The sequence below is a fragment of the Coregonus clupeaformis genome, chromosome 4, assembly GCF_020615455.1.
Source record: "Coregonus clupeaformis isolate EN_2021a chromosome 4, ASM2061545v1, whole genome shotgun sequence".
Taxonomy (NCBI): domain Eukaryota; kingdom Metazoa; phylum Chordata; class Actinopteri; order Salmoniformes; family Salmonidae; genus Coregonus; species Coregonus clupeaformis.
In genome coordinates, this window is record NC_059195.1 from 14,207,242 (window position 1) to 14,230,639 (window position 23,398).

General features: G+C 39.0%; 1 protein-coding gene across 2 annotated transcripts; it reads left to right on the plus strand.

Moving 5' to 3' along the window:
- The first annotated feature begins 1,242 nt into the window (after window positions 1-1,242).
- LOC121552771 (T-lymphocyte activation antigen CD80) lies at window positions 1,243-23,398 on the plus strand. Of its 2 annotated transcripts, XM_041865806.1 has the most exons (4): window positions 1,249-1,302; window positions 4,225-4,264; window positions 6,615-6,971; window positions 7,082-7,617. In XM_041865806.1, the coding sequence occupies exons 1-4, from the start codon at window positions 1,252-1,254 to the stop codon at window positions 7,303-7,305; spliced, it is 672 nt and encodes a 223-aa protein (XP_041721740.1). In that variant the 5' UTR covers window positions 1,249-1,251; the 3' UTR covers window positions 7,306-7,617. The 2 variants fall into 2 exon arrangements, 1 of the variants encoding a protein (XP_041721740.1); XR_005997297.1 differs by lacking the exons at window positions 6,615-6,971; window positions 7,082-7,617 and adding an exon at window positions 22,529-23,398 and having other exon boundaries at window positions 1,243-1,302.

The following is a 23,398-nucleotide window of genomic DNA, read 5'->3' on the forward strand; positions in this document are numbered from 1 at the left end:
TCATATGCTATTGTATGTCCCGGTTAAGATGGATGATACTATACATCCTATAAATCGTATGATATTTCTAATTTATGTACTGAATAATAAGAATTGCCCAGAGACCATGTTGCCTATACAGGTGTACTATCTTAATTTGACCAGTTTCTCACAGCAGGAAAATAATCCTACAGCAACAGGAAATGTGAAGTATAGGCCTAACTATGTTTTTTGTACGGGTTGATAAAAAGAATTTGTCGGAATAAATCAAGTTTGACCTTGAATATACTAGAATTTGCATTTCCTGCTGACCAGGAAAATTCTCTGCGACAACAGCGTGATCAAATTAAGATAGCACACCTGTAAGTTGTAGGTCTTATAGCCAGCACCTTACCTGGCTAGGTATACAAGTGTTTGATTTAAACAATAAGGCCTGAGAGCTGTGGTATATGGCCAATATACCAGGGCTAAGGGCTGTTCTTAGGCACAGCCCTTAGCCGTGGTATATTAGCCATATACCACAAACCCCCCGAGGTGCCTTATTGCTATTATGAACTGGTTACCAACGTAATTAGAGCAGTAAAAATACATGTTTTGTCATACCCGTGGTATACGGTCTGATATACCACAGCTGTTAGTTAATCATTATTCAGGGATCGAACCACCCAGTTTATAATAATGTAAACAACAAAATAATAAGGGGCTTGCTGTTAGTAGTCTATGAATTACACAGCCACAGGTAGATTTGGAAGATAACTTTTCTGTACAATGACATCAGTCAAGTACTGAAATGAAAGCTATTTACAGTGGTAATATACACAGTGTCTTAAAACCCAAAGCAATGGGGAGCTTATGATGAACTTTCAATGTTTACCTAAACGTATTGCCCTTGCCTTGTGTCATATTTGGTAAAAAATCCTTGAGGCTAAATACTTATACACTAAATACAAATGTCTGCACAATGAATGTGTAAATGCAATAAAGCGATTATGAAAATCACATACCACAAGTATGTTCTTGCGAACAGGTATAGTGTGAGTGTGTGTGAGAGAGAGAGGGAGACAGAAAGAGAAAGTAAGAAAGATAGTGAGGGTGTTTTTTATTACTTTAGCAACTTTATTATTGTAATCTCTACTATATATTATGTAATCAATTATTATATCCTGGAATGGGCAGACTTAAGTGACATTGACATCACGTGAGAGGGTGGAGCTGTTATGATGAAAATAGATCTGCCATTCTTGATGACATTACACGTAAAAGGGAATGAACATGCATGTCATTGAAAGGAGCAGGATCATCTCGGAGTCAATCTTCAGTCTGGTAAGATTTGGGTTAACCCCTAATTTATGGCTTAATAAGCAGGTTGCATTCTTTACATTATAATTTGTTTCTCATGAAGCTACATACTATACAAACAACTGTTTATGCCCTATGATCAGATACGGCTACTAAGAGAAAGTGCTGTTTGCATCCATATGCACGACAAAATGAAACAATTCAAAAGTTAACTTCCTGGGGCTGTATCCACAAAGCGTCTCAGAGTAGGAAATAGTTACCAGCTTGATAATAGAAAAATGCAGCGAGTCAGTGGTTCCTGCGCCACATGCAATTGTTTTGGAGTTGTTAAAATAATGTTTTGATATTTCTATATATTTACTCCATAAATAATCTAGACCTACATGCAACAGTATCTCTTGTGCTTTTGACAATGATTTCACGAGGTCTATTTCACATGATATGCCTAAATACGTATAACCACTAATAAATAAACACATTTTTCTTTTGATTATCTAATTACCTACGTCATGTTATTTCAAGTTATCCATTTGGAGTGCAACATCACATTGTTATAATAAGTCTTAATTGGGCTTGCCTATATGAATTATTGAATACTTTATTTTCATGTCATTCACCAGTGGGCGACTCATCCCTTACAGGGATCAATTGACACACTGACTCCTCCAGTTTACTGCGCATGGCATACCAATAATGAAATAATATTAACATGATAATAAAGTTATCCAAGCAATAACAATAACCTATAAGGCTATTGAAGGCAACTAGGGATAATGCTAACTTTGTGTTCGATAAAAATGATAGACCTTTCAAACGTTGTACGCAACATAATGTCGGTAAGCACTAAACCCAACGCCGCTAACAGAAGAATAAGGGAGGGCACGTACACTGAGTATACCAAATATTAGGAACACCTTCCTAATATAGAGTTGCACCCTGCCCTTTTGCCCTCGGAACAGACTCAATTTGTCAGGGCCTGGACACTAAAAGGTGTCAAAAACGTTCCACAGGGATGCTGGCCCATGTTGACTCCAATGCTTCCCACAGTTGTGTCAAGTTGACTGGATGTCCTTTGGGTGGTGGACCATTCTTGATACACACAGGAAACTGTTGAGCTTGAAAAACCCAGCAGCATTTCAGTTCTTGACACAAACCTGTGCGCCTGGCACCTACTACCATACCTTGTTCAAAAGGCACTTAAATATTTTTTCTTGCCCATTCACCCTCTGAATGGCACACAAACAATCCATGTCTCAATTATCTTGAAAATCCTTCTTTAACTTGTCTCCTCTACACTGATTGAAGTGGATTGAACAAGTGACATCAATAAGGGAACATAGCGTTCACCTGGATTCACCTGGTCAGTCTATGTCATGGAAAGAGCAGGTGTCCTTAATGTTTTGTATACTCAGTGTATGTCATGAAAGGGAGATGTGTATTTCCGAAATAAACCCCCCCCCGCCAAATCAACTCAAATGTATGGCTCAGTCTCTGAAACAAAAATAAGAATGAAAGTCAATACAGTTCAGTTTCAAGTCCAGGAAAGATATCCCCAAAAACAAGAAAAACTCCAATAAATCCAGAAGGGAAGAAATTAAAATAAACATTGATCTTAACAGTTCAAGTTTCACAGTTCAGTACAATTAGTCCAAAGGAAATCCACAAAGCAAAAACCCCAAAAGGTAAAGTAGACCTTAGAAATATCCTTCCAAAACATAGTCCTTTAGACGGTGTCGGATAATCCACCGAAAGGAAAATTCTAAACGCTCAAATACAATACTGTGAGACATGTCTCACTTGTATAACATGAGAGAAACTAGATGTTCAAAACTAACAAAAGTTTCCTAGTACCCAAACATTTTCTCCCACCAACATGCAGTCAAAATGGGCCCCCATATCCTGACACACCCACTTTCTATATCACCTTAAATCAGGAAGTGACAAATGGGTGTGTCTAGGGAGTGACCAGGGCGGAGCCCACAGCCTATACACATATCAAGAAACTATGGGACCTTGTGGGTTAAAACATTATTGGCAAGTGACTTGATGCCTACTGTGCCAAAGCGATTTAGAGTTGTTAAACGGGAGTGATGAGTGTGTTGATATAATGGTAATTGTCAAAATTCCGCTTTTAACAACCATCAGAATTTGTTTTTAAAAAAAGGCTACATATTAGGCAATAATTAAGAGCATGCAAAGTGATCATGTCAGGCGAAAATTATATTAAATGTGCAACATTTGATTTACAATCACATTCACTGTGGTTGTCTGAAGCGTGCTATAGAGTTCACAGCTGGCGATGCCTCATAGCAATTGGTTATTCCCCATCATTTGTAACAATGTCAATGAGCGTCATCACAATCTTTCCTTTGCGGTACCTCAAACTGTGATTACCAGCTGATAAACTGCTATGAGTTGATTTTACTGCTGGCTCAGAGTTTGTCTGGGCAGTGTCCTAACATCATCCTAAAACCTACTCTGAGCTGGGAGTTTATTTTTTTAACACGATTCCTAAGACCTTTTTCTGAGATGCTTTGTGGAAACTGGCCCTGGTAATTAGCCATGAGAGAACATTTACTTTTTCTCAAATTTTGATGCCCCAAAAATATTATGGGTGATATCTTAGTCACTCAAAAGGCTATTTACATGGGAATCAGAATGACTGTTTGTGGACCTGTGGATATTTTTTTACAATACATTATTTGGCCAATTTTCAATATTTCACATGTATCCTAAACATTTTATATACAAATATATTTTTTAATGTTTTTTCATATGGGATAACAATGTTTTACTTCACCTCAGAAGCTCGAATTAACTTAGAAACACTCTACACACTCCCGTCTGTCTTGTTTCTCATATTTATTTTTAGCTTGCGTTCACATAATGATGGGGCAATATTCAAGCTTGAGGTTATTCATTTCTTCTCTAATGATTCTCTTGCAGCATGGAATATCTACTCTGATATTCATATATTTGCTGTTAGGTAAGTCTTCTCTATCTCAATGCTCAATACTTCTATTTAATGAATTGCTTTACAGAAAGAAAGGGTTTTGGCTTGTCTACACATCTTCCACATGGAAATGGTTCTTCATTCTCTTTTGAGGATCTAGGTCTGGTTACTGTAAAGCACATGGTGACAAATGTTACAGAGCTAAGGTTTATGACAGAGCTAAATTACTCAACCAAATTTGTCATCAGAGTAGTCAGGAAACGGGTGATGTCATACACCTTCCCATCATATTCGTAAGTAAGTGCTGGAATTCACTACAAAAGTAGACAGATAAATGAACAACCCAGTTTCAAATGTTATTTTATGGCTTTTGGAAGAGAAAAGGTTTCTTAATTTTCCAGGAACATGTTTGTTTAGGGGACTTTTATCTCTGCATGTGTTAAGATCTTTCTACCACTTCCTTTTAACTACTGTACAGTGAGGGAAAAAAGTATTTGATCCCCTGCTGATTTTGTACGTTTGCCCACTGACAAAGAAATAATCAGTCTAATTTTAATAGTAGGTTTATTTGAACAGTGCGAGACAGAATAACAACAAAAAAATCCAGAAAAACACATGTCAAAAATGTTATAAATTGATTTGCATTTTAATGAGGGAAATAAGTATTTGACCCCCTCTCAATCAGAAAGATTTCTGGCTCCCAGGTGTCTTTTATACAGGTAACGAGCTGAGATTAGGAGCACACTCTTAAAGGGAGTGCTCCTAATCTCAGTTTGTTACCTGTATAAAAGACACCTGTCCACAGAAGCAATCAATCAGATTCCAAACTCTCCACCATGGCCAAGACCAAAGAGCTCTCCAAGGATGTCAGATTGTAGACCTACACAAGGCAGGAATGGGCTACAAGACCATCGCTAAGCAGCTTGGTGAGAAGGTGACAATGATTGGTGCGATTATTCGCAAATGGAAGAAACACAAAAGACTGTCAATCTCCTTCGGCCTGGGGCTCCATGCAAGATCTCACCTCGTGGAGTTGCAATGATCATGAGAATGGTGAGGAATCAGCCCAGAACTACATGGGAGGATCTTATCAATGATCTCAAGGCAGCTGGGACCATAGTCACCAAGAAAACTATTGGTAACACACTACGCTGTGAAGGACTGAAATCCTGCAGCGCCCGCAAGGTCCCCCTGCTCAAGAAAGCACATATACAGGCCCATCTGAAGTTTTCCAATGAACATCTGAATGATTCAGAGAACTGGGTGAAAGTGTTGTGTTCAGATGAGACCAAAATCGAGCTCTTTGGCATCAACTCAACTCGCCGTGTTTGGAGGAGGAGGAATGCTGCCTATGACCCCTTGAACGCCATCCCCACCATCAAACATGGAGGTGGAAACATTATGCTTTGGTGGTGTTTTTCTGCTAAGGGGACAGGACAACTTCACCGCATCAAAGGGACGATGGACGGGGCCATGTACCGTCACATCTTGGGTGAGAACCTCCTTCACTCAGCCAGGGCATTGAAAATGGGTCGTGGATGGGTATTCCAGCATGACAATGACCCAAAACACACGGCCAAGGCAACAAAGGAGTGGCTCAAGAAGAAGCACATTAAGGTCCTGGAGTGGCCTAGCCAGTCTACAGACCTTAATCCCATGGAAAATCTGTGGAGGGAGCTGAAGGTTCGAGTTGCCAAACGTCAGCCTCGAAACCTTAATGACTTGGAGAAGATCTGCAAAGAGGAGTGGAACAAAATCCCTCCTGAGATGTGTGAAAACCTGGTGGCCAACTACAAGAAACGTCTGACCTCTGTGATTGCCAACAAGGGTTTTGCCACCAAGTACTAAGTCATGTTTTGCAAATCAATTTATAACATTTTTGACATGCGTTTTTCTGGATTTTTTTGTTGTTATTCTGTCTCTCACTGTTCAAATAAACCTACCATTAAAATTATAGACTGATCATGTCTTTGTCAGTGGGCAAACGTACAAAATCAGCAGGGGATCAAATACTTTTTTCCCTCACTGTATGTACTTTCCTTTGAGTGAGTACATGAGCACATCATGCCATTCCTCCAGTGAAGCCTGCTGTCGCAATAGCAATGTGACTTAGTTTTTGGGCCCCTCAGTCCTGGTTTGAAGGACTGTGTCAGATTTAGCATAAGCTCTTACAGTCAGGATGTGGGCATGGAGGGGCAGGAAACTCAGGCGTCATATGAGCCTGTGCTTGAGAACCATTGATGACATGAAGGCAACGTGACAATTCTTCACCGTTTCACACCTCAAGCCAATTGAGACATGCATAGATTCTCCCATATTCAAACACAATCATGCACTAATACAGTGGTCGACATTTATGTGTGTTGAATCTTGACATTTTCAGCACCAGTTGCATCTGAACATCTAGTCACTGGCATTATAGGAGCATCTATTCTCTTGCCCTGTGACCTGAATTTATCCATCAACCCAGCAAGACTCCGGTTCCATTGGCAAGATCATTCAGACGTCGTGTTGTACTCGTTCAACAAAGGAGTTGAGCAAGAATATCAGAACAAACTTTACACAAACAGGACTAATGCCTTTCAGGTTGAGATGAGTTCTGGGAATATCTCTATCAAACTCAGCCAAGTAACACCTCAAGACAACAAGAACACCTACTGGGCCTTGGCTTCGCTGTTCGACAGTAATGATCAATATATCCATGTCACCAAAGTGTGTCAGACTACCCTGCTTGTGGCAGGTATGGCAGAGTTATTTATAGCCCTTGTGGGAAATCATAAAGGACATTATTAAAGCATTTATACATGGCACCTTTCTCTCAATTCTTGTCTTTGCCTTGTACACTTTCAGCACGGTTCCTGACACCCAAATTGACTGTGAACTACAAAGAGATGAACGCAATGTGTTTGACCCAGGGAGGATATCCTAAACCAAAGGTCACATGGACCATTCAGGATCTCTCACAGCCTCAGAACTGCACTCTGGACCCCAGGGAAGTACAGACCAACATTACACTTGATCCTGAAAGTGGACTGTACACTGTCTGGAGCCAAGTGAATTTCACAGAGATCTGAGAAAGCAATTACTTTAAAAACATTTTTGAATACAGGTCTGAGGAAGTGATTACTTTTCTGAAACTATTGGATTGGCTGCCTTCAACTAATGTCAGGGCTGCATCTGGAACTGCATGTTGAAGATACAAATAGAATCAATAGAGCACACACAATCTCCTATACTATTCCAATCTGACAGTCATACTGTATTTGATCTACACAATACATTTATATCTAAAACATTCTGTAATATGTCTATTGCCCCAGGAGTACATAAGTCAAAACATTTAACCAATTATATTTTATAAATAAGTATAAATAAGTTATGTCTTTCAAAATGTGACTGAAAAGGTTGAAAGCTGCTATTAATACTGCAGAGTAATTCAAAGCCAATTGCAAACATTGCAAATTGGATATTTACACAGCAAATTCTCCAGTGTAAAAAAAAAACGTACAAAATTAACACAGAATTTCAAAACAACACTTAAAAAGTGTTGAGTCTGTGGACCTATATAGACGCACAAACAGTGTTTAATTAACACACTGCTTAGTGTAAAGCCTTATTCAAATATTTCCGAGTGCTTTTCGAGTTAATTGTAGAGTTACCACCCATTACCTATTTGTTAGTGACAGAGACATTGTTGGACTGGTTGTTGCATTAATCAAGTTTCAGTCCCATGGACTTCACCAAGTGAGATCCTAAGCAAAGATGATATATTTTTTTAAATGTATTCTTTAACACAATATCATACGTATTTCACAAGGCCTTATTTTGAGGGCCTAGTTTTACCCCAATGCAGGGGCCTGAAACTGATACACATTACTTTGAACCAAAAACTACGCCCATCATGGTCATATTTCCCAGCATGCTCTATTGCAGGTCGATTTTTAGAATTGTTTCAATATCTAAATGTTTACGCATGATTGATTAATTAATCTTATGCTACTTAAATATAAGTTACAAACATTTTCTAAACTAATCCAATATGTTACTTGGATTTATTGCACCCGTTACTGAAATGTTTGTTCCAGTTTAGATGCTTTATGTAGTCTCAGCCTACTCTTTCCAACCCTGGCAGTCATTCTAAATACAGGTTGCAGGATATAAAAAATTCCAAATGTTGGATGTCCCCACACTGGCTGGATTCCAATAGGAATTACACATCACCTTGCAAGCCAACATAATGTGACTTGCAGACGTGGCCTGTAAACCATGAGTTTAATGTTGTTGTATTACACTCAGAAAAAAAGGCTTGCATTTGTTTGTAAAGGGGTACAAACATGTCACTGTACTGGTGTAGTATTTGATATGTATATTTTATTTACCTGAAATGGGACTCATAATAAGACTAAGCGGTTAGCCCATTAAATGAATTATTGGACTCCATAAGCTAAATAGCAATATGCTAGAACACTATAGTTGAGCTACAGTAATAGGCAATGAAGAAATGTCTGAGAATGGAATTCTAAACACAAGTGTATTTAATTACTTTGTAAAATGAATGGATTCACATACAATAATAATAATAATAATAAGCCATTTAGCAGACACTTTTATCCAAAGCAACTTACAGTCATGTGTGCATACATTTTTACGTACGGGTGGTCCCGGGGATCGAACCCACTACCTTGGCGTTACAAGCGCCATGCTCTACCAATTGAGCTACAGAGGACCACAAGGCATAAAGCTTAAGTTGCAAAGCATTAACAAGCAATCACAAGGCATTATTCCAAGCATGGTCAGAGAGAGAGTGAGACAAAGAAACCATGGCTTGTGCCAAGGCCCATAGCTCATGTATACATCTGGCCCTTCACTGGACACTGTGTTAACAAACCTCCAAACGAGCTTCAATGCCATACAACACTCCTTCCGTGGCCTTCAACTGCTCTTAAACGCTAGTAAAACTAAATGCATACTCTTCAATCGAACGCTGCTTGTACCCGCCCGCCCGACTAGAATCACTACTCTTGGCGGGTCTGACTTAGATTATGTGGACAACTACAAATACCTAGGTGTCTGGTTATACCGTAAACTCTCCTTCGACTCACATTAAGCATCTCCAATCCAAAGTGAAATCTAGAATTGGCTAGCTATTTTGCAACAAAGCCTCCTTCACTCATGCTGCTAAACATGCCCTCGTAAAATTGACTATCCTACCGATCCTTGACTTCGGCGATGTCATTTACAAAATAGCCTCCAACACTCTACTCAGCAAATTGGATGTAGTCTATCACAGTGCCATCCGTTTTGTCACCAAAGCCCCATATACTATCCACCATTGTGACCTGTACGCTCTCGTTGGCTGGCCCTCACTACATATTCGTTGCCAAACCCACTGGCTCCAGGTAATCTATAAATCACTTCTAGGCAAATCCCCACCTTATCTTATCTTAGATCATTGGTCACCATAGCAACACCCACCCATAGTATGCGTTCCAGCAGGTATATCTCAATGGTCATCCCCAAAGCCAACACCTCCTTTGGGCGCCATTCCTTCCAGTTCTCTGCTGCAAATGACTGGAACGAACTGCAAAAATCTCTGAAGCTGGAGACACTTATCTCCCTCACTAACTTTAAGCATCAGTTGTCAGAGCAGCTTACCAATCACTGCACCTGTACACAGCCCATCTGTAATTAGCCCATCCAACTACCTCATCCCAATATTGTTATTTATTTTGCTGATTTGCACCCCAGTATCTCTATTTGCACATCATCTTCTGCACATCTATCACTCAAGTGTTAATACTAAATTGTAATTATTTTGCACTATGGCCTATTTATTGCCTTACCTCCATAACTTACTACATTTGCACACACTGTATATAGATTTTCTATTGTGTTATTGACTGTACGTTTTGTTTATTGCATATGTAACTCTGTGTTTTTGTTGTTTTTAAATCGCACTGCTTTGCTTTATCTTGGCCAGGTCGCAGTTGTAAATGAGAACTTGTCCTCAACTGGCTTACCTGGTTAAATAAAAAAATCTATGGGAGGGGGAAAGAAAGAGTGTAGGTATATCACCACAGCAAGTCAGCAACATAACAGAAAGAACAATGAATCTAATAACCTTTTATAAGCATCTGAGTTGTTAGGATTCAAAATCTGAGTTATTGACCAATTGTATTACTGTAAAGTTAAGATAATGATTCATTCCTAAGACAACACAAAGGATTCCTTGCATACAGTTGATAAGAAGTCACTTCGGGGGCTGGGCCGCACTACAGTGGTACCCTATAAGGCCATCCTTCATACCTTTAGTTATAAGTGCATAATTGATCCCCAGCTCATACCTCAGGCCACATCAGATTCCAGTGACTTTCCCAAAAAATCCTGAGTGATTTTGCATTTTCAATTTCCAGGAAAGTTCCAACCAGGACTTCTGGAAAAACTAGGAATTTTGTAACCCTACCTGTTAGCCTCATTATGCCGGCTTGTAAAGTGACGTGTAATTCCTATTGGAATCCATCCAGAGTTAGGATAATCAGCAGTTAGAAATGTTTATTCACCTACAACCTACATTCATAATGAGTGCCAGGGTTAGGTGTGTTGTGAAGAGACTACCTAAGGCATTTAAACTGGAACAAACATTTAAGTAATGGGTGCAGAAAGTCTAACTGATTAGATTAGAAAAATGTACACTACCTTTCTACATTTTGGGGTCACTTAGAAATGTCCTTGTTTTCGAAAGAAAATCACTTTTTTTGTCCATTAAAATAACATCAAATTGATCAAAAATACAGTGTAGACATTGTTAATGTTGTAAATGGCTATTGTAGCTGGAAACGGCTGATTTTTTATGGAATATGTACATAGGCGTACAGAGGCCCATTATCAGCAACCATCAGTCCCGTGTTCCAATGGCACGTTGTGTTTGCTAATCCAAGTTTATCATTTTAAAAGGCTAATTGATAAATCAGAAAACCCTTTGCAATTATGTTAGCACAGCTGAAAACTGTTGTGCTGATTAAAGAAGCAATAAAACTGGCCTTCTTGAGACTAGTTGAGTATTTGGATGATCAGCAATTGTGGGTTCGATTACAGGCTCAAAATGGCCAGAAACAAATAACTTTCTTCTGAAACTCGTCAGTCTATTCTTGTTCTGAGAAATCAAGGCTATTACATGCGAGAAATTGCCAAGAAACTGAAGATCTCGTACAATACTGTGTACTACTCCCTTCACAGAACAGCGCAAACTGGCTCTAACCAGAATAGAAAGAGGAGTGGGAAGCCCTGGAGCACAACTGAGCAAGAGGAAAAATACGTGTAAGTGTCTAGTTTGAGAAACAGACGCCTCACAGGTCCTCAACTGGCAGCTTCATTAAATAGTACCCGCAAAACACCAGTCTCAACGTCAACAGTGAAGAGGCGACTCCGGGATGCTGACCTAGGCAGAGTTGCAAACAAAAACCCATATCTCAGACTGGCCAATAAAAATACAATATTAAGATGGGCAAAAGAACACAGACACTGGACTTTTTCTTTGCAACTCTGCCTAGAAGGTCAGCATCCCAGAGTCGCCTCTTCACTGTTGAAGTTGAGACTGGTGTTTTGCGGGTACAATTGAATGATGTAATTTATCTTTATGTAGAATAAGATTTATCAATGTACATGAACAAACATAGATATTGAAACAAACAACTCAATTTGTTTTACCTGCAATAGAGCATACTGGGAAATATGATAATGGTGGCTATGGTTTTGGTTCAATGGCATTTGTATGAGCTTCAGGTCCCTGTATTATAGTAAAACTAGGTCCTCAAAATAAGGCCTTATGAAATACATATGGTATTGTGTTAAGGAATGTAACTGTTTAACGATAACACATTCACTTAGGATCTCACTTGGTGAAGTCCACAGGAACGAACATGGATGAATACAACAACCATGTCTCGGTCGCTAACACATACAGTCATGTGTGGTAACTCTATAATTTACTCAAAAGGCAAGGCACTCTGGGAAATATTTGAATAAGGCGTTACACTAAGCAGTGTGTTCATTTAACACTGTTACAGTGTCTACATGGATCCACAGACTCAACACTTTCAGTGTTGATTTGACACTTCCAATGTTAATTAAAAAAACAATAACAGTGGAGAATTTGCTGTGCACCGGAACAGTGTTAAAGGTCCTGAACAGTCATTTTGAAAAGTAGTTTCTCTCATGGCTAACCACTAGGAAGTTTGAAAAGACAGGCTGTGTGGGTGGGGAGCTTACAGTGCATTTGTAAAGTATTCAGACCCCTTCCCTTTTTCCACATTTTGTTACGTTATAGCCTTATTCTAAAATTGATTCATCATTCCTCATCAATCTACACACATACACAATACTCCATAATGACAAAGAGAATAGAAATGTTTGCAAATGTATAAAAAAACAAAAACAGAAATACCTTATTTACATAAGTATTCAGACCCTTTGCTATGACTAGAAATCGAGCTCAGGTGCATCCTGTTTCCATTGATCATCCTTAAGATTTTTCTACAACTTGATTGGAGTCCATCTGTGGTAAATTCAATTGACTGGACATGATTTGGAAAGGCACACACCGGCCTAGATAAGGTCCGACAGTTGACAGTGCATGTCAGAGCAAAAACCAAGCCATGAGGTCGAAGGAATTGTCCGTAGAGTTCCGGGACAATCGGGGGAGAAGGGCCTTCGTCAGGGAGGTGACCAAGAACCCAATGGTCACTCTGACAGAGCTCCGGAGTTAATCTGTGGAGATGGGAGAACCTTCCAGAAGGACAACCATCTCTGCAGCACTCCACCAATCAGGCCTTTATGGTAGAGTGGCCAGACGGAAGCCACTCCTCAGTAAAAGGCACATGACAGCCCGCTTGGAGTTTGCCAAAGGGCACTTAAAGGACTCTCAGACCATGAGAAACAAGATTCTCTGGTCTAATGAAACCAAGATTGAACTCTTCGGCCTGAATACCAAGCGTCACGTCTGGAGGAAACCTGGCACCATCCCTATGGTGAAGCAATATGGTGGCAGCATCATGCTGTGGGGATGTTTTTCAGCGGCAGGGACGCTTCTGTCTTTAACATGAGCTGTCAGTATGTGTAGGTAATCCTTTCTAACGCTGCTTTAAAAAAAAAAAGAGATCATGTAGTAGAACTTCTGGAGGACCGAGTTTTGAAATCAGTGGAATGCACTGTGGAATTAGAGTATGATAGCTAAGGAGACAATTCTGGTGTTTGATTGCAAATATGCAGTCTAAAAGAGAACACAGAAGGCTGTTGTGTTGTATGAAACACCTGTCTCCGTATTACATCTTCAAACTAACATGCTGACTAGACCAGGCGCGCGCGTGCGTCTGCGTATGTTGATTTGTCCACCCACACCAGACGCGATCAGGACACGCTGGTTGAAATATCAAAACTAACTCTGAACCAACTATATTAATTTGGGGAGAGGTCGAAAATCATTAAAACATTTATGGCAATTTAGCTAGCTAGCTTGCTGATGCTAGCTAATTTGTCCTGGGATATAAACATTGGGTTGTTATTTTACCTGAAATGAACAAGGTCCTCTACTCTGACAATTCATCTACAGATAAAAGGGTAAAATGAGTTCGTTTCTAGTAATCTCTCCTCCAGGTTTCTTCTTCTTTGGACTTTATATGGCGGTTGGCAACCAACTTTAAGGTGCATTACCACCAACTGGACTGGAGTGTGGACCTCAGTTCATCTTTCAATCACCCACGTGGGTATATGCTCCTAAAATCCAAATGAGGAGATGGGAGAGGCGGGACTTGCAGCACGTCAAGCGTCACAAATAGAACCAAGTTCTATTTTAGCACCTGGCTATGCAGACGGTCATTGACGCGCACGAGCCGTGTGGATGCAATGATTGAATAACATGTATGTGTACAATTATTTTGCAACAATCGCGCACGTAACGCGAGCGGTGTGGTCAGCATGTTGGCAACCATGGGATCCGTGAGAGAGAGGGAGAAGGGTCCATCCATCTATACGGATAAGATAGTCTTTTCAGATATTTCAAATTTTGTCCGAAAGTAGATTTCATTTCAAGTTAAAGCGTACTGTTCATGAAATGCCTATGTCAATCAATTTGGATGCAGTGCTGCAGTAAAATAATCTCAAGCAAATTTGGTGATACACAAAGCAACTAAAACATTGAAATTGAATTAACGTCAGAATATATATACAGTACCAGTCAAAGGTTTGAACACACCTACTCATTCAAGGGTTTTTCTTTATTTTGACTATTTTCTACATTGTAGAATAATAGTGAAGACAACAAAACTATGAAATAACACATATGGAATCAAGTAGTAACCAAAAAAAGTGTTAAAATAGTCAAAATATATTTTATATTTTAGATTCTTCAAAGTAGCCACCCTTTGCATTGATGCCAGCTTTGCACACTCTTCGCATTCTCTCAACCAGCTTCATGAGGAATGCTTTTCCAACAGTCTTGAAGGATTTCCCACATATGCTGAGCACTTGTTGGCTGCTTTTCCTTAACTCTGCGGTCCGACTCATCCCAAACCATCTCAAATTGGGTTGAGGTTGGGTGATTGTGGCGGCCAGGTCATCTGATGCAGCACTCCATCACTCTCCTTGGTCAAATTGCCCTTACACAGCCTGGATGTGTGTTTTGGTCCATTGTCCCATTGAAAAACAAATGATAGTCCCACTAAGCCCAAACCAGATGGGATGGCGTATCGCTGCAGAATATTGTGGAAGCCATGCTGGTTAAGTGTGCCTTGAATTCTAAATAAATCACTGACAGTGTCACCAGCAAAGCACCCCCACACCATAACACCTCCATGCTTCACGGTGGGAACCACACATGCCGTGATCATCCATTCACCTACTCTGCGTCTCACAAAGACATGGCGGTTGGAACCAAAAATCTCACGTTTGGACTCATCAGACCAAAGGACAGATTTCCACCGGTCTAAAGTCCATTGCTCGTGTTTCTTGGCCCAAGCAAGTCTCTTCTTATTATTGGTGTCCTTTAGTAGTGGTTTCTTTGCAGCAAATCGACCATGAAGGCCTGATTCACGCAGTCTCCTCTGAACAGTAGATTTTGAGATGTGTCTGTTACTTGAACTCTGAAGCATTTATTTGGGCTGCAATTTGAGGCTGGTAACTCTAATAAACTCATCCTCTGCAGCAGAGGTAACTCTGGGTCTTCCATTCCTGTGGCGGTCCTCATGAGAGCCAGTTTCATCATAGCGCTTGATGGTTTTTGCGACTGCACTTGAAGAAACTTTCAAAGTTCTTGAAATGTTCCGCATTGACTGACCTTCATGTCTTAAAGTAATGATGGACTGTCGTTTCTCTTTGCTTATTTGAGCTGTTCTTGCCATAATATGGACTTGGTGTTTTACCAAATAGGGCTATCTTCTGTAAACCACCCCTACCTTGTCACAACACAACTGATTGGCTCAAACATATTAAGAAGGAAATAAATTCCACAAATTAACTTTTAAGAAGGCACACCTGTTAATTGAAATGCTTTCCAGTTGACTACCTCATGAAGCTGGTTGAGAGAATGCCACGAGTGTGCAAAGCTGTCATCAAGGCAAAGGGCGGCTACTTTGAAGAATCTCAAATATAATATATATTTTGATATGTTTAACACTTGTTTGGTTACTACATGATTCCATATGTGTTATTTCATAGTTTTGATGTCTTCACTATTATTCTACAATGTAGAAAATAGTACAAATGAAGAAAAACGCTGGAATGAGTAGGTGTGTCCAATCTTTTGACTGGTACCACACACACACACCTCTTGTTTGGCATGTCTCCTGTAATGCAGTTCACAATAGCACTGACAGATGTGTTGACTTGACAACTGCATCAGAGTTTTGAACGACCCTTCCCCCCATTTTGTTTCATACAGGCTGACGACGTAGCTAGCCAGTAACTAGCTAACACCAGACACAGATGAAAGGGGAAACATATTAATACAAAAAACTGTGTTGAGTGAAATTTGTGTTCCGGCTGAAGCCTAAAATGACAGGAAATTCAAAAGCTAAATTTGACCTATGCACTAACAAGGCTTTTCAGGATAAGCAGCAGAGACTACTGCAGTTTTATTGATCTACTGTATTTCAACAATAGATGTTCTCACATTGTATCGGTTGATTAGGATTCAAACCTTCTCTGAAACAGCCTAAATTTTACTCTTAGAGTATACATGTTTTTTTCATGTAAGACGTCATCACATTTCACCATTATGGGGAGGATTTCCCAGACACAGATTGAGCCTAGTCCTGGCCTAAAAAGCAAGATCAGAAATTCTCCAGCCAAAATGATTCATAATCCACGACTAGGTGTAATCTGTGTCCACGAAACCGCTCCTTAACCCTACATTTTACCTAGCCTAACACATAAGCCTACTCAGATGAGAAATGGACAAGGTAGTTGACATCTTTTGAACATATTTTGGAGCTATACATGGTTTATATTCCTGTTATAAACAATGGAGTAATGCAACCTTATATTTTGGGTTATGATAGCGTAAGACAGTTTCGCTATGCTCGAGACATTTATTAATTATAGTATTTAAAGCAGAGGTGGCAACACAGGTTCAAAAGTGGTGTGGCAAAATTCGTACATGTCTTTTCTGGGGCCTGGAGTTTTTCCTGATCTCATGACCTGGTGAAGTAAAACTCTGGGTCCTATTCGTAGGCTATCACAGGATCCAATGCGAACTTGTTCTCACTGTCACGACCGGGCCAGTTGACCAAAATCTACTGGCCCGGACATGTTGTAGTTTTGAATGCGTTGGGGTCATGCAGGGCCTATAGGTCGGCATGTTCTCTCTCTATATGCAGCTATTAATAGGTTATATTTATAATAACAAAAAATGTAACAATTGGTGGTGCTTATATTTGTCCAATTTCACACATGTACAAATGTGTATTAATACACGTGTGAATTGAACATGAGTTTTTTTGCATATACCATCTCTCCCTGAGATACCCTCGGAGAGTCCGGTCACAGCCAGGGTCTACCATTATTAACAGCAACCCTGGACCAATTAGGGTTAAGTGCCTTGCTCAAGGGCACATCAGATTTTTTACCTTGTCGGCTCGTGGATTCAAATAAGTAACCTTTTGGTTACTGGCCCAATGCTCTAACCTTTTATAAATCACTTTCCCTAAAATAAATAAACTCAGCGAGTAGGTTGATGGGCGCTTCTTTTTGCTCATGCTGTGTGAACATATCAATTTCTGTACTGCTCGAGAAGTTGTCACTCGCGGGAGTGTAGTGGTGCTTGAATGAATGGCCAATCATATTGCTCAAATACAAATAGCACGACTTTTCTGCATGTAGTCTTCAATGGTTGACTTCGACAGAGCAGGTAAATGTTGAACTGGAATGCAAAAATGCGCTGAGAACTGGCCCGGACGGTGCTGGTGCTTTCTTTGAAAGTGGTGAGAAGTACTGGGCAAATGCGGTCTTGCCACACGTTTTTCGGCAGCTCTGATTTAAAAGGGTCAATCGGTGATTGCGTCAAAAAATTTTTTACTTTAATGATTTACACACACCCATTGATTCTTGAAGAATATAATTTATATAATAAATGCCTCATGAGCTTAGTCCAATTGTCATACCCCATCAGAACCCAAAATATTTACTTGTTCAACTCAATTGTTTGTAAACAATGTAATTTTACAAACAATTGAGTTGAACAAGTACATATTTTGAAACACTGTTTAGCCTCTGAATATGGTTACAATTTTCATTTTGTATCCAAAGCTCTATCGAATTTGAGAGTAGTTACATTTCTCCACCCCCAATTCTTCAACTTTTTACCAAAACAGTGGTGGGTTGACAACTTTGTTGTTTGAACTGCAGATTGCCCCTTTAAGAACCAATGGGTCTATATCAACACTAGGAACATTGAACAGATTCCCAGATGGCCGATTGCATGAGTGTACATTAATGGGGTAAACTTCTCTAAGAGTATGCATTAGGCTTTTTGAGCGAAGGTTTGACTCCTAATCAACCCATCCAGTGTGAATACATCTGTTGTTGAAGTACAGTAGATCAATAAAGCTACAGTACACTTGCAGTAGTTAAGCTGCTTATGCTGAAAAGCTTTGTTAGTGCATAGGTAAAAGTCGTTTTTGAATTTGCTGTCTTTTTCAGCTTCAGACAAAAGCTAATATTTAACTTAAAATCGTAGTTTTTTGTATTAATTTCCAGGGTTTTTTCCAGGAAGGTCTAATAATAGCACACATCCTGCCACCAAACATTATTACTGTGCACTATAACTATTTGAAATGGCATAGAACAACATCGCAGCCTGGTTGCTTTTCAAAAATAAACTAGTTTATGAACTATATGATGATATAAATACGTAAACATTTGGAGAATCCTGATACACAGTGAAATTAGGTCAGACAGTACGACCGGGATAGTACTGTATAACAGTAATCCTTCTACACCCCCCCCAAAAAACAAAAAGGGTAGTTGTCCCACTGGCTATCCTATGTTGAATGCACCAGTCTGGATAAGAGCGTCTGCTAAATGACTTAAATGTAAATGATAGATGTGTGGCAGAAGAGGTGGGAAAGCGAACCCAAGGGCCAGCATTTATATGCCTTCCTAAAAAATGTCAGTGGACCAAGATTCAAAGGTCAGATTAGGAAGGAAGAGGTAGTGTTTGCTTGGTTGTGCCTAGGACATTGTACATTGAACTCATCATTACATCTGGTTGGCAAGCCAGGAAAGGGCTGAAAATAGCCCATATTACTATATGTAGCCTTAGAAATAAGGTTCATGAAATCAATAACTTGCTAACATTCATATATTAGCCATTTCTGAGACTCACTTAGATAATTCATTTGATGATACAGCAGTAGCAATACAAGAAAATAACATCTATAGAAGAGACAGAAATGCTTATGGGGGAGGTGTTGCAAATATATATATATATATATATATATTCAGAGCCATATCCCTGTAATGCTTAGAGAAGATCTTATGTCAAGTGTTATTGAAGTGTTGTGGTTGCAGGTTCACTTGCCACATCTAAAGCCTTTTCTTTTTGGGTGTTGCTATAGGCCACCAAGTGCGAACAGTCAGTATCTAAATAATGTGTGTGAAATGCTTGATAGTGTATGTGATGTAAACAGAGAGATCTACTTGCTTGGGGACCTGAATATTGATTGGTTTTCATCAAGCTGTCCGCTCAGGAGGAAGCTTCTTATGGTAACCAGTGCCTGTAATCTGGTTCAGGTTATTAATCAATTTACATGGGTGTTTACAAACATTACAGGAAAAAGATCATCCACATGTATCGATCACATTTTTACTAATACTGTAGAACTTTGATCTAAAGCTGTATCCGTACCCATTGGAAGCAGTGGTCACAATATAGTGACTATATCCAGGAAAGCCAAAGTTCCAACAGCTGGGCCTAAAATAGTGTATAAGAGATCATACAAAATATTTTGCTGTGACTCACATGTGGATGATGTAAAACATATTTGTTGGTCTGATGTGATTAATAAGGAGCCTCCAGACGCTGCACTTGATGAATTTATGAAATTGCTTCTTCCAATTATTGATAAATATGCACCTGTTAGGAAACTGACTGTTAGAACTATTAAGGCTCCATAGATTGATGAGGAATTGAAGAACTGTATGGTTGAAAGAGACAAAAGGAGTGGCTAATAAGTCTGGCTGCACATCTGACTGGTTGACTTACTGTAAATTGAGAAATTATCTGACAAAACTCAACAAAAAGAAGAATAAACTCCATTATGAAGCCTAGATCAATGATATAAAAAAAAACTTGAGTACTTTAAATGAAATTATGGGCAGAAAGACAAATTCAACTCCATCTTTAATCGAATCAGATGGCTTATTCATCACAAAACCATTTGATGTTGCCAATTATTTTAATGATTACTTCATTGGCAAGGTGGGCAAACTTAGGCAGGAAATGCCAACAATGAACAGTTAGCCATCATATTCATGCTTAAAAAAAAACAATAATGAAAGAAAAGCATTGCAAGTTTGAATTTTGTGAAGTTAGTGTGGAAATTACTGTTATCGATCAATAATGACAAACCTCCTGGCATTGACAACTTAGATGGAAAGCTACTGAGGATGGTAGCTGACTATAGCCACTTCTATCTCTCATATCTTTAATCTGAGCCTAGAGGAAAGTATTTGTCCTCAGGCCTGGAGGGAAGCCAATGTAATTCCGTAACCCAAGAATGGTAAAGCTGCCTTTACTGGTTCTAACAGCAGACCTATAAACTTGCTGCCAGCTCTTTGCAAACTGTTGGAAAAAATTGTGTTTGACCAAATACAATGCTATTTCTCTGCAAACAAATTAACAACAGACTTTCAGCATACTTATAGGGAAGGGCACTCAACATGCACTGCACTGACACAAATGACAAATCAAAATATTTTATACAATATTTGAGATTCTTCAAATAGCCACCCTTTGCCTTGATGACAGCTTTGCACACTCTTGGCATTCTCTCAACCAGCTTCACCTGGAATGCTTACCCAACAGTCCTTCCATTATATGGAGTATTGACTGCGAAATTACTAATTGCTGGCTCAAAACCTAACATAATAAGTATATTTGCCATAGATGAATAGGGCAAACTTTTAATTATATTTGCTGACACCCTACAGTCAAATTTTGTCACCAGTAGAGTAGCGATCTAACTATATAAACCACGCCCCTCTGCATACACATCTTCTCCGATGTTGGTTAGAATGTGGTACTTATTTAATTTAGGAAAGAGAATACAATTGGTGTATTAAAATGAGTTAAGGTGATGTCACCTTGTCCCATTAATAATGAATCCAAGTGTTTGACAGGGGGGAGGGGACCAGTAGCTTTATGGTCAAACTTTATCAATGTAGAAGCAACTGTCATTTTTATACTTTGGTTATCATACTTCTGGTTTCCTTCAAATATCATACAATTTCATGACAAAACATGATTTTGACTGTTCATGACCTTTAACACAATACCATACGTATTTCATGAGGCCTTATTTTGAGCACCCAGTTTGACCCTAATACAGGGGCCTGAAACTCATACATATTTGAACCAAAACCACGTCTATCATTATATTTCCCAGCATGCTCTATCGTAGGTTGAGATATACATACATACTTTTTAAAAAGTTTCAATATCTGTTTGTGCATGTACTGTATATTGATTGATTAATATTATGCTACGCAAAGATAAATAACATGCATACATTTTCCTAAAATAATCCAATCAGTTAGATATTTTGCACCCGTTACTGAAATGTCTGTTCCAGTTTAAATGCCTTAGGTAAATATAATCCACACATCTTATGCAATAACGCCATTATGGAATTATAAAGCAATTTCCAAAGTTTTATGTAACAAAAATGTTGCTATTGTAATAATCAACGTTACCACATGTGTAAGAACTTTATGTCAAGTGTTACTGTATTATTTTGTGTCTCACTTATTATGAAAATAGATGTTACGTCATTTTGAAGCTGCAAAAGTGGTCTATTCTAATGTAGTTCATCTAGCTATAGGCTATATTAAGATTCCTATCTACAAGCCCTCCAAACCACGTGCTCAACTGTTGTAGATATTTGGCAGTCAAATATAAAAACCCTTGAATGAGTAGGTGTCCAAACTTTTGACTGGTACTGTGTATGTGTATGTACACACACACACACACAGTACCAGTCAAAAGTTTGGACACCTACTCATTCAAGGGTTTTTCTTTATTTTTACTTTGTAGAATAATATAGTGAAGACATCAAAACTATGAAATAATACATATGGAATCACCCATTGCCTTGATGACAGCTTTGCACACCCTTGGCATTAGTTTTCAAATAACTTGCATAATACCTTCAAATATTATTTGTTTTCTGAGGGGTATTCAAAATACTTCTACCCATATTTGAATACAAAAAAATAAAGTTGTATTTTAGTTGAAACTCTATGTAATGTACTGTATATTCAACTACCTTGAGTAATTAAAAAGTTTGTATTTTCAAATAAAATACAACTATTTTATGCCCAGGTCTGGATGAATGTACATTACTACGTATGAAAATGTATGCACTCACTAACTGTAAGTCGCTCTGGATAAGAGCGTCTGCTAAATGACTAAAATATAAAAATGTACTGTATATCCTGGCCTCTCAATCGGTTTTCCCTATGTACTTAGTTTGATGGGCTGCAGTGTATTGTTCATTATGACTAAAACACTGATCCATGTTGATCTAGGTTGTGGAACCAGTGGAGGTGAAGATACAGCAAACGGTGTTGCTGCAGGATCCAGCGGGATTGCCACAGGAGGTGATGAGGAGCGCAGCAATCTAATGGCTTCCACAACAAGCCAGGCTCTGGACAATAGTAGTTTTGTTTAAGGTGATGGAGCTACAGCAATCAATGGTGGTGAAGCCACAGTTAACACTAATGGTGCTACAGCAAACAGTGCTGCCACAAAATATGTTACAGAACCAGTGGATGACATGGTAACCATGCAACTGGACAAAGGTAGTGGTGAGACAATAGTGCTTTCAGACAGGTCTTAGCCTTAACTAATTGGCTGCTATGATAGCCAATTAACTCTAGCTAGCAAAGTAACCTTAGCCAACGTAAGACTGTAATGTTAGCTAACATGTATGGCCAGTTCATGCACCACAATATCATACTTTCTTAAACAAAACATAACTAGTTAGTTTACAGTTACTTTAAGTTTAAAACCACCAAACATTGGGAAACTGCTACGCTAATCACGTTCATTTGCATTGCACAGACCAATGTACGATAACGTTAAGATGAAGTAGCCAGATTTCAGACAGGACAAACACTGCAGTTAGCTACGTTACATTTCCTCGACTAAGAACAACCAAGACCACAACCCAAACCAGAGTCGAGAAAACAAATTGCTTTGTTAAGAAATAGTAAGTTAGCTATGTTGATTTTTTTTTTTTTTAACTAGGCAAGTCAGTTAGGAACAAATTCTTATTAACAATGATGGCCTGAACTGCATATAGTAAATGGTTGAACCGCAAATGCACATGTAAACAATTGTGTATGCTATTGCTTAAGACTGACAGCGTCGCTGTTTCACATGTCTAATAAATTCCA